At 45.8% G+C, this 13,225-nt stretch overlaps 1 protein-coding gene across 3 annotated transcripts in view; it reads right to left on the reverse strand.

Annotated features, from left to right (window-relative positions):
* Positions 1-3,588: 3,588 nt before the first annotated feature.
* LOC146772563 (mucosal pentraxin-like) overlaps positions 3,589-13,225 on the reverse strand; it is a 116,646-nt gene continuing 107,009 nt past the window's right edge. For all 3 annotated transcript variants that reach the window (XM_085639616.1, XM_085639618.1, XM_085639617.1), the window contains one exon: positions 3,589-9,774. In XM_085639616.1, the coding sequence (XP_085495742.1) occupies positions 9,107-9,774 (668 nt within the window). In that variant the 3' untranslated portion in view covers positions 3,589-9,106. The remainder of the gene's footprint in view (positions 9,775-13,225) is intronic.

Raw genomic sequence — 13,225 nt, forward strand, 5'->3', positions numbered from 1 at the left:
AGCTCATCATAATGCGCAAATGAATGTATGAATAGATTGCTTTAAAAAGCTAAACACCAGAGAAATAAGGTGCGTTGATGATGAAGCAGAATTCCACATTTTGCAAGGGTGGGGGGCTGAAGCAGGAGAGGCTGTCAGTGGCCATTACAAGCGTGTGGACGGCGCTGCAAATGAGAAAAAAGGATACAGTGTAAATCCACCCATAAACAATCCAATCCCGGTGGGCGTGCCTAAAAGGAGACAGGGTGGCAACAAGGAATGATTGGCATGCCTTCAGTGCAATCATTGCACTGCCTTTGGCATAATTCATGATGCCAAACGACGCGCACGAATGAAAGCTGAAGGCAGAGCTGGGACGAGGCTCATGGAATCCTATCAATTCCAAGAGGTCTCATATGACGAGAGCGCTGACGTCAGGCCGAGAACTAAACAGGACATTGTGAAATCAAATTCTCCAGGAAGTTGCATGGGTGAAAGACACAGTTCACGTTGTCCACTGACAGCCTATGTAAGTATAAATAAAACATTGTAGTGCTGATTTACAACAGTTTCCCATAGTTACGACAGTTTTACGACTGTCAGAAGGAATGAAAGATGATCCCATGTATGAAGCAGTCTGGCCACTGCTCTTCCAGACTTAAAATCATCTTAAGTCTTTCATTTCTGGGTTTATTCATTTCTTTCACATTAAAAGTAAAACTGATATCCTTGCCTTCTTTTGAAAGAGTACAATACATATTCCAAAAATATTACCATACAAGTTATAATCTATTTAGAAATGTATAGTGAGGCCTGGAAGTCTGGGGCCTCTGCTTTCTTCCTCTACCTCACATAATGAACTAATTTGAATAAAACACACATAAGGATACACACCTGCTGCTTCAGATGTCTTCTAATACAAATGTTACCTCTTTTACTCCACTTGTGTAAGGGAAGTATCAAAATCAGACTCTTCACGCCCAGTGGAGGTTTTCTTTTCCTTTCAAAAAATGGAAATTCTGGAAATCCAAGCCGCGCACACCTTCCAGTAAGGAACATGACCCCGCAACAGTGAGAAATCAGATTTACGCACAGTCAAGTGTTGTGTGGTTCTGTAATTTCACAATAAACTCCAAATCTCGTATTTCCAGCCCAGCTCACTCTGGTGATCAGCTGCCAACTTTAGCCAATGTGACAAAAGAGAGTGGAAGGGTGTTTGATGCCACACATTTCTAAAAAGTCCTTCCTTTGACACCATAGTTGGTAATAACTTCATATGGACATCTTCCTATCACGGTAGATTATTTTACCTCACAAACCCCACCACGGGCTATTTGGAATAGGGGCCCCATTAGCATGTCGGGCGGCTCGCCACCGCCGGGCCAGTGGTGGCTACCGCCGGCCCGGCTTTGGCGATCCGTCCGCCGAATGTCCTTGGTACTCCCCCTGCCATATTAGCATGGCAGGGGGCACCGCGGCAGATGGGATGTCCATCCGCCGCTTTTCTGCTGGTCGATTCGTCGACCGGGCGGAAAAGGGACACGATATGGTGGCGGTGTCTGCAAGACACCGCCATCCATATCAGGATGCATGCGGTCATTGGCCTATCGCCATGGAAAGGCATGCGGTGGTTGACATTGGAGACCCGTTGCGGGACCCCAGGGTGCCGGGGGTGCACATGGGGGTACCTATGGTACCCCCCATCATTGCAATGTACTACGTGGCAGGCAACACGTGGTGCCTGCCATGTAGTGCATGGCAATGATGTAAGCACTGCATTTGCATTGCGGGCAGGTCTGCAGCCAGCAGATCCACCCGCAATGTAAAATGCCCAGGAAGCGTCCGCCAGTGTGGTGGGCGCATCCTAATTTGCATTGCTGGACCGCTGCAACTTCGGCAGTCGGTCCCAAGCTCCGTTGCAGTCCGCCCGCCATCGTAATGAACCCTTAGTCTCTCCCTTTCCTGAGCTAATTTTGTGATTTGTAAACAAACTTAAATAAAGTAGCCACTGTTGTCAGCAGTATGTTGGGTCATTCAAAAGTTGCTAAGTGGCACATCATGAAATCAAAAGAACTAGTTTGTTATTATTTCAGTAAGTCATGTTCCAGTAGCCTTGATCAATGTGACTCAACGGGTGAGGCAGTGTCAGTAGAAGGTGCATTCAATGTACTCCCCAAATTTAGTTCCTGCGACCACTGGATCCAGATGACAATCTTTAGATTTTCCAACCAATACCTAGAAAGGTAACTCGCGGGGATCGGTGCATCTCTGTCAGGCAAGTGAAAAACCTTGTTCTGCTTTGATGGTGGCTGTACCACAGTGTCGGGACACAGAGCGACATCCAGCTCTCTCTTGCTGGGCGTTCTTCAGAACACTGTTTCATAACATATATGTTTGGAAGTTGCCATGTGTACCTGGATGCATGCTTCCTGACTTGACCTTCTTCACCGGGGGATATTTGTTACATCAGCTCATGACATTTGTTCTTTTTGCCTGACATTCACTCAGGTATTGGAATAGCTGAGCGAAGAATTAGGCCAAACCGGTGATCAGATTCAGCAATGTCTTCCACTCCCAAGAGGCAGAACAACAGGATGTTTGTAGCATATTGTTCACTATCAATTGGCCCCCTAGAGTTAGACACATTACCATTTGCTTCTACGCTAGAACCAGTATTCACATGTAGGGAGAGAATGCTGGTGGCACATAAACCTTGTTACACCTGAAAATAACTTTAGTTTGCAAGACTTGGGGCCATCGTACACATGTGGGGCATTTTCCTTGATTGTGCCGGGCGCACCTTTTAAAAGGTGTGCCTGGTACAAACGAGGAAGATGCACCGTATTAGGATGAATGCGCGGCCCCCAGGGCAGCTGCGAACTCATGCTGCACTGGGGACAGCGTATTCATGTGAAAAGCTTTGAAGCTGCTCCTTGTTTTACAGTGCAGGTGGCAACGCGACTCCACTTTTAAGAGGGGAGAGATCCCCTTGCAGGAGGGTGCAGTGAATGACTGCACCAACCAGGAAGGGGATGTCTGGGGATCCCCTCCAGAGGGACCCCCTTTCCCCCCTCCAGAGGGCTGCCGTGTGGGGGCGCTCTGACAGTGAGCCACCTTATAGGTGGCACACTGGTAATGCGACTCCTGACAGCTTCTTTGCCTCTGCACCCACATCTATAATACGGCACAGGGGCAGAGGCACAGGAATTCCCTCAATTGCATTGGGTCACGCCCCCATGCAAATGAGGGAACACCCTCTGGTGATAGAGCTGGCACTATATGTGTGCCTGCGCTATCGGTATTACAGAAGGGGCTGCACAAGCATTTGTGGCCCCTTCTGTAATACCAAAGTGCCCCGGGGCGAGAAAGCAGGCGCAAATACCCAAAGCACCGCTGGGGCACTTGTGTAATATGGCCCATGGATGTATTAAGATTTATCGATGGTGTAACAACACTTCAGCAGAGGCACGCCCACATCCACAGGCAGGCAGCAACTTTCTGAGCCAAAGTGTCCTGCTGCATTGACTCTAAACATTCTATCCCTACATTCCATGTTCCATCATTGATCAATACAACATTATTATAAAGGATGCAACAAAGGCTACCAATTGGAGTTTTTATTTCGAATTAATGACAAGCTCGCCATCTCTGGTGACTACCAGCACAATCCCATGCTGACCATATCTTTGCTTTTGACTCCGAATGGTGCTCAGCTAGATTTCTGCTATACAAGATGGCATACAAACAATTAATTTAGCATTATACATCACAGAAAGCATATTCAATTTCAATAACAACAATGATCAAAAGTACTCAATAAGTTAAATGCAAAAAGAAAACAATTTTGTATCAGAATGGCATACTTTTTCAGACAAACCCGGTGTGGAAGCATCTTTTATTATGCCACTCCTTTTGATATAGAACCCCATCACCTTTTTATTCTGCATCCCATTCCTTAAATTAATACGGTAAATCATATCCTAGGAACAGGACAGCTAACAAACCCATCACATTCAAATGTAAATGTGCATTTAACAGACATAGTTAGCTCTCCTCCCTTGTCATGAGGACGTGCTCGCTTGACCTGGTACCTGAACGTCTTGTTTATCAGTTGGACCTGGTGTGCTGCCCCGACTGAAGCTAAGCTGTCTTTCTTACTCTGTTTCACAGTTTTCCTGAGTTTGCTATGAAGAGTACGCTCCTTCGGGGTGAGTGTAATTTTGCATATTTGATGATATCATGGGGCGTGATGTCACGTGACCTTTAACTCCAGAAAGTGTCATAGGAGGAAGTGAAGAAAAATGTCATAGTAGGAAGTGAAGAATTTATTTTTTAAATGAATGTAACATAAACTAAATACAGCATTGCGTGAAATTCGGCATGACTTAAAATCTCACTGACTTTGTGCATGGATACACATTATGGGGCTGAATTAGAATTTGGTGGAGAGAGTTCGACGTTGCAACGACGACGGGGTACCCATACTCACAGTCGACAGGCCTGATTATAGGTGGACGGACCAACAGTATGTTGACAATGGAGATTACTCTGGCTCCATCGCCAACATAGTCCGCCGATGGAGCGATAGAGTATGGCCCGTCAGAGGTAAGCCAACTGTCCAACCACCCGGTTTACCATGGGCAGTTGGATGGCTTTCTTTTGCTGTTTGTCACTGCCAGATAAAACCGGTAGGTGAGGGACAGCAAAAATAAAAAAATGGATCCACAGACCATGGGGGAGAACTCCCATGGTGTGTTGGTCTTCAGTTTTACTTTTTTTGAAACACAGATTCCCTCTTTCTCGTGTCCGTCAAATATTTACAAAATGTTAAGAGATCGGGACCGAGACGGACATCTGTACATTTTGGGAATTTGATTTCAGTCATGGGGACAGAGTAATTTATTCTGTCGCCCTGATGAACAATACTCCATCCTCCAAAGTCAAAATCAATCCCTGTATCTGGAAAATATAACAATTTGAAAGTGTAAAAAAAGGCACAAATCACTCATCCGGCATAAGACACACTGTGCTCGGTTATTGAAGATAAGTATTAGCTACATTTGTATATCTACCACACACATTATACCACAGTTTGACACAGACAGTAATGATCGGCTGTGACCAGCAATGACAAGCATCATTGGTTCAAGACAGTTTTAATAACATTAATCCTAGCATTAATCCTGGACAGAAAAAAGTTATATTCGACCTCTTTATATGAGCCTGATGGGCTACAGGGAGTAATGATCAGCACTGGTGCTACACATCTTGATACGCATTGGCACAAGACGGCATTAGCAGTACTGACCCTGGACAATAAAGAGAAAAGTTGGCCACAGGCAGTAATAATCAACATTGGCCACAGGCAGTAATAATCAACATTGGCCACAGACAGTAATAATCAACATTGGCCACAGACTGCAATTAGCAGCACTGTCCTCAGACAGCGATAGGATGCACTGATACCCAGCAGTACTGGCTCAGAAGTAGAGCCGTAAATGCCTCAAGAGTGTTGAGCAGCATTGATGGGCCATATTAGGCTCTTATCTTGGCCGACTGTGCCTTCCGGGGGGCTTGGGCCCCTCATCAAGCCTCCACCGCAGGTGTGCTCCTGGGCTTGAGTGAGACTCACACCAGCTACGGTCTCTCACTGGCAGTGATTTTCAGGTGTGACATAGGGATTTTGGCGCCATCTTCAAGGATGCACTGACGCTGCTCTGCATTACTGTGGCCTCGCCCATTGCAGTGACTTGGCCCCTTGGCCGCCTCCCCCGCAAGGGGAAACGGAGAGACAGGCCCATCGCTGGCACTTTTGCACACTATGTTGTCCACTGAGCATAATTTAATTTACTTTACTTTCTTACCCCTCTACTACAAACCAAAGGCTGGGTGCATGTAGGCATAGAGCCTTTCCCCCTTCAGCGATACTGTCAACGCAAGACCCTGATGAACACTCCCACTAGATGTTCGACAGGATCCCGGAGCGAGATGAATGTGTGCCACTGGCAAATGTTCTCTACCAGAGGTCCAGGCTTCGGGTCCTACAAGGCAGCCTGCTGCAGATTTACAGATCACTAAAGTACAATAAAATTATTCACTTCCTTCCCAAAGGTCAGTTTTCGATTAATATAGTGTAGTTTCCATAGAAAAAATCTCCGCCATGTGTCCCTGTTTCTGGGAGCCTGGCTGTGTCTTTAATGTTACAGTGAACAGCATCCACGTGGAGCATGAAAGTAAGACCCATGGTTCTGTTGTCCTCACCAGTATCACAGCACTTGCCATGAAGGGTAAAATGGCTGTCGCCAAAGAGGAGTCTCCACCACAGCTAGTCTGGGGTTTTAAAGTTAACACTTTTCTGTTTCTTTTACAATTTCCAAACCAATGAAAGGTTTAGCTCTTGAATGTCTTCAGGAAATTTACTCAGCTTTTTGTGTCTCGGCCCTCCTGCTCTTTGCCTTGCCTTTTTTCCTAGGGCAGCCACTCGGGTGGGAGTGTGAGTGATATTGTCAGACTGCAGCTTCAGTAAGCTCACTGTGTGACTGATTAATTGAGAGTTGGTGTGGCATGGCTACCGGAAGTGAACGAAGTACAGCCACCGGAAATGGAGGGCCTCCTGGCACGGCTAATTGACAGAAGGCAGATAAGGCAGCGCTTCCATAAGCAGGCGGCACACCTGATTGTTTGAACATAGCACCTCTTCCTGAAGTTTACAGCCACCAGGTATGCCTGGGAGACGGATAATGAAGCTCGGCTCAGTGAAGTGGTCGCCCAATGGTAAATGAATGACGGAGAAAACAGAAACAGGGAGACCACTCCATACAAGCAGATTGTGAAAGTACCAGAAATGATTGATCACCTAATAAAAGGTGTAGAGTTGGTAACAAACGTTTAAAGTGATATGACTTAAAGCTACCACTTTGAATGTACAACACCAAGTGAATTAATGAATGATTGCTTGCAAATAAAAGCAGCCAATTTATCCTTTTAAATAAACGTGTATGGTTGAAATACTGGGATTACATGTGGTAGCTGAGTTTGGATACGACGACTATGGGACGGGGCAAACTTCGGCCAATCACAGTGGGCTATAGCATTCTGCACAGCCAATAAGATATTTCTTGGGCGTGGCCATTCACTAAAGACAGTAAAGAGTGGGAGACGCTGAATCTGGCCACCAGAAGTAGATCCGCCGCTGGAACATCGGTCACAGCTCTGTCGTGGGCTGTGTGGCTTCAACTCTGATTTTAGCTAAAGAAGTTGGAGGAGGGCTCCATTGTGAGGTAGTCTACCTAAAGCAGGGGTCTCCAAACTTTTCTGTAATGAGAGCTCCTTATATTCAGTGAAAATCACCCGAGCTACCAAAAATATTAGTTAATCATTACATCTAAGCAGATCAAATCAGTAGATACCATACAAAAGATTTCCAGCAGTGCTCACCATAGTGCATCATGGGTAATAACAACCATATCTGTGATGCCTCTGGCATCAAGGAAATTATATTAGTTATAAGTTTCCTCAACACCACATTATTTATCAGTCAAATATCAGTTTTAAATAAAATTCAAGCATTTGTCTCCAAACATCAGCTTATGAGTTCTGAAAATACCCACATTTTTATCTCTGAAACACACTTTTCAATTTTGGAATACATATATTAACTTGACCTAACAAACCCTTCTAATCGAGTTGGCTGCGCAAAGGAGAGCTACTTCCAGGTATCTGTACCTCTGACAGCCTACATTGGAGATAGGGTATACTCATTTGCTTCAGCCAGAGTATGGAATGACCTGCCACCGGAATTATGAAAAGCATCTCTGCTTTTGCCTTTTCATAAACAAACTTAACAGTTTACTTTTTAATTATCGAGTTTTGTCAACTTCATCCTATACTTTTAACCTGTTGGTTTTATTGTTTCGGGAGGGTATGTGTTTATTTCCATCACCGCCAAGGCGCTTATGGGAGATTCAGTTATATATATAATAAATAATATAACATCTGGACGCTGCAGGCAGGCATTAGGCAGGGAAAACCTCGATTAGCTAGGGCTGAGGAGCCCAACTTCAGAGTCCACCAGCCCGTTCAGTGTGTCAGACCATCACGTATTCAATTTTTTAAATAAATTCCTCATTTTTAATGTATGCGTTATTTATATATTTGTTTTGAAAACACTGCAAGCTACTTGTTAATACTTCGGAGCACTACACATATCAAGTCAGAGGACATTATCAAGAGCATGGAAAGCACTAGTTGTGCCAATGAATGAGAGGCCTTCTGCCTGTCTGGTATTCCTCTCTTCCTACCCTAAAGTCTAGATCTTAGTGAGAGGTTAGTCTAAATCAGTCTGTTTCCAAGAGCTTTCTAAAGGACAGAGAGCTTTGTTTAGTCCTCAAAGAAGGGTTCAAGTCATTCCATGGCTTTGGTCTTGACCATTTGAAGACTTGCCTCCGTGTTTTAGTCTCTTGAAAGTTTGTGTTTTATGGTGTGAAGTGGCCAATCAGAGATTCCTGGATGGGATAAAGTGGAAGGGTAAAAATGTTGCAAATACTCTTGTTTTTTCTTCCAATGCTTTACAAATTGTACAGAGAAATTTAAATTTAATTAGAACATTGGAATGTTGGGAACTCCATTGAAACAATGGAGTAGCTCCGGACTTATAATGGTTGGTATAAGCCGGAGCTTCAACATTCCAATGTTTGTCTTCATGTTTCTCCCTTTTTAAATTAGAGCATTCTACTCTTGGGGGGGTGGAATGTTCTAATAGCCTTATAGCCCTTCTGCCTCGGGCTATACCGGTTGTTAAAGGCCTTCAGCTCGTTATAGGCCCTCGCCTGTGGCTCAGGCCTATACCTCGGGTTCAAGGCCTTTAACAACCGGTATAGCCTCCAGCAGCATGCTATAAGACTATATTCTAGATTCTAATGCCTCTGCCTGCAGTTCCTGTCCAAAGTGATTGCAGTTTCCCAACAGTAAATTCGCCACTTGTGCAACAGGGTGGGGAGCTTTAGAATTACAAGTTCTGAAAATAATGGGCCACTTCTAGTAGCCCAGAATAGTATCGTCAACAGGGATGCCACTTTCTGCAACTCAAAATATGGCACTAAATATCTATAAAAATGATCTGCAGCCACTAGTTTGCGTCACATCTTGAGGAACTTTCATAACATGCCTGGTTATCACAACTACTCTGTTGCACCGGCTCCACCAGCACATCTCCTGTGATGTCATACACCAGGTTCCGCCAGCTGATGACATTGCCATTTAAGTGTTTGTTATTAATAAAGGCCTGGTGTATTTCTGCAGATGACAAAACATAATCCCACACATGTACATTATCGATTTCACCCGTAAAAGACTGGTTTATGTCAACGCTGCCTCCCATAGGGTCCTGCTGTTGGCCAAGAACACATGTTAGAGGACCCTGAATGGAGTAGCCTTTTTGAATGACTTTCCTTGCTAGTGGCTTTCCATTGAGAAACATCTGGACCACCCCTGTGAATGAATCCCAGGTGCCACATATATGGTGACTTCTGTCCAATGAGGGGCTTGTAGCTCTGAAGAGTGTTTTTGCGCCACCCACGAGGATTCCACATGGATTTTCCTTAGAATTACTGTAATACATTAGAAGATTGTTGTTTTGAGTAGGGCTGTCGCAAGCAAGGAAGCTGTACTCCTCTGTTAGCTCTGTGAATGCACGTAGGCAGGCGCTGAAACCTATCAGCGAGGTCACTTCTTGTTTCAGTGTCACAAAGCCGGTGTCAGATCGATTTGCGAAAAGAAATACCTGGCCATCCATGTCTGTAACAAAAGAAAAGAGGCATGAAGAATGTGTGGTTCCTTGGAAGAGGGATGATGGCACCTAAGTATGGAAGACATTTTATGAATCCTTCATATAGCTGTGTATGGTCACTCTATGATATCTATACTGTACTGGAACCTGTTAGTTGTACTGTTGTATGTATGTATCTATTTATTTGCCCAGTATCATATGTATGCAAACATTTATTTGTGTGCATATTCTATATGTATTGATGGATTTAATTGATAACACACTTTAACCACTAATGTATTATTTATGCTTGCATTTATTTATCCATTTATCATTTATTTATATATCTTTTTATTTATTCTATATGTTTTGTGTCATGGAGCACTCTAATGTGTCACACTTCTGACACTTAATTATTTACTCACAACTTAGTAATACTTCCTGCTATAAAAAACTAGATTGTAATCCAATCTTTGAATTCACAAAAAAAGTTAACACAAAGCTGAAACACTGGTATGACAACTGTTTACTGACTGCTGATGAATATCACTATTTGCAGATAGACCGTCTAAGATACCCTTGTCTGTGCACACTTCCAAATATTCATAAGGAGACAGATTTCCTCCAGGAAGACCCATAGTATAAGGTATTGGGGGGCCACCGGAGAGACTCTCTGAATATGTGGATCTATTTTTACAAGCATTTTTGGAGAAACTTCCATCACACATACGTGACACCAAATATGTTTTAAGCCTACTGAATGATATACAATGGGAACCTGGGTTGTTAATTGTCACCTTGGATGTGGTATCTTTCTATAACAGTATTTCGCATAAAATGGGGTTACATGCTCTGAATCGCATATTGAATACGAGACCGGTGACACCTCTAGAACATACCCGAATGTTGAGTTCTATGGCAGAGATGATTTTGGAAACAATATGTTTTTATTTGAGGCATCATGGTACAAACAATTGTAGGGCACCGCCATGGACTCCAGATTTGCCCCCTCGTAGACCAACCTTTTTATAGGTGCATTTGAGAAGGACCATATCTGGGGCCGTAATGGCGCAAAAGAGCATAAACTGTACTGGGTCCGTTATATCGATGACTGCCTAATGCCTTAAGGAATTTGTAATTAACCTTAATCAGAATGAAGTTGATTTAAGGTTTACATCAAAACACAGTAATACACCCTCCCAAACCGCAGCACCTCCCTGAATACCAGACGGCTGCACGCGGTTATGGCGGCTACCCCAAGTACACACCGCCGGGCAGGATGTATTGCGCTGGACCTTAAACAAGCGTTCGACTCCCTGTCGTGGGAGTTTATGTTTGCAACGCTCCGCCGCTTTGGGTTTCCGGACACATATTTACAATGGGTTCATTTATTATACACGTCTCCGAAGGCCATGGCTCGTACAGGCTGCTATATCTCTGAGGCCTGCAACATACATCGCGGCACAAGGCAGGGATGTCCTCTGTCCCTATTGCTGTTTGTGCTGGCATTAGAACCGTTAGCCCTGGCACTCCGACGATCGGCTGACCAACTTGGTATCTGTATCGACGGAGTGTACCATTTGCTGTCTATTTATGCAGACGACATGCTGCTATATTTGCGGGACCTTACCGCAGATACAACCCCCCTCTCGGACGCATTCATGGCATTTGAGCGATTATCGGGTCTGGCTATCAACCCTGACAAATCGATCTGCTACTTCTTCCAAGAAACAGCACACACGACGCAGGTGTGTTTTTTGCACTCACTCGTTCAGGGTGGCTCCCACTACATTTAAATACCTTGGCATACAGGTACATCGAACGCAGGAGGACCAGATAGATGGCAACATCCAACGGGCAATAACGGGGCTCCGGGCCAGTGTGGGCTTCTGGTCCTCCCTGCCCCTTTCCGTAATGGGAAGAATTACCATCGCTAAGATGGTGATGCTGCCTCGGCTGCTTTACTACTTTGTGAATTTGCCAGTGAACCTCCCACAATCTATTTTTAAGTCGCTTGACAGCCTGTTGCTCATCCTTATATGGGGTACGGGTCAGAGACGGATAAGTCTAAGGAAGCTCCAGCTGGGGACGCGGAACGGAGGCCTGGGGGTCCCGGACTTCAGAGGATACTACTACGCTCCCCGCCTACTGGACGGCGGAGAGGAACCTCGGTGAGATTGGGTTTACACCATAAAGACTGCACAGAGGGGAACTACACGCCCTATTATTGCCGAGAGCATGCGTCCCCCCTGACTGTCCCCCTCTACTGAGGACTGCCCTGGTTTGCTGGAGGAAGGCTCTGACATACACATCGGTAGCAACCCCGTACGCCGGGAACATACCTCTCTTAGGCATGCCCACGCCACAGGGAAGACTCACACAGACTAGACTCCAGGCATGGACGGATAGCGGGATAGAGGAGGTAGGAGCATTTTGGGGGGATGGCACACTGATGGACCACGACACTCTCCTACAAGTCACGGGGGCGCTGTCAAGACTATATCTCCTACACGCAGCTACCACACACTTTATTAGAGACACCTGGACCCCACAGCGGACTGAGCCTCCGCAGCACGACTTAGTACATCTCCTCTACTATATGGGACCTGGGAGACACTTAGTGCGATGGTTGTATGCTGGAGAGCGAATACACGCGGCGATAGCCCTCACCTCCCTTAGGGAGCAGTGGACGACGGATGCAGGTGTGGAACTCACCGACCATGCATGGAAATGCATCCTGGAGCATCCCAAAAAAGTGTCGCGCAACGTGCGGCTTAAATTCATACAAACAATGGTGCTACACAGATCGTATCTCACACCGAAACGTCTTCACCGTATGTTTCCGGACTCACCCCATAGTTGCCTCAGATGTAGGGAGGACGAGGCGGGATTTCTCCATATGCTATGGACCTGCCCCCGACTGCGGGCGTACTGGGGAGGGGTACGACATTCCCTGGCCGCAGCAACACACCTACCAATCCCAGACGATGCCCTGACTTGCCTGGTGGGCCTTCGCAAACGTCCTAAAGTTCAGAAGGCGCAGATAAGGTTTGTGGATCTCGCCCTCATCTTAGCAATCAGGGTGATCACTACGAGGTGGAAATCCCCCAGAAGCCCCGCGGTTACGGTATGGCAGACGGACATGCTGCAGTGGGGCAGGGCGGAGGGGGTGGCCATCAGGAGGGAGGAGGAGAGAGGGCTGAGGAAGCGACATATTTCCCTAGAATGGGAGGCCACACTAATAGCACTGGAAGCAATAGATCTTGCCCCCATACCGGACACCTCGCCATTGTTAAATAATCAGGGCGAGTCTATTTAGGGCGGTACGACTGGGGGAGTTGGAAGGTTGGGACCTAGATAAGTACGTGATACACCCGAAGCAATAGTTCTCATAATGTGTTCCCTGTTAGTGAGGATACTGCGACAGTTCGACCGACCAGGAGAGGGCTAGGGTGGGAAAAGAGGGGGGGATGGGGGCAA

This window comes from Triturus cristatus, chromosome 12 (genome assembly GCF_964204655.1).
Source record: "Triturus cristatus chromosome 12, aTriCri1.1, whole genome shotgun sequence".
NCBI lineage: Eukaryota > Metazoa > Chordata > Amphibia > Caudata > Salamandridae > Triturus > Triturus cristatus.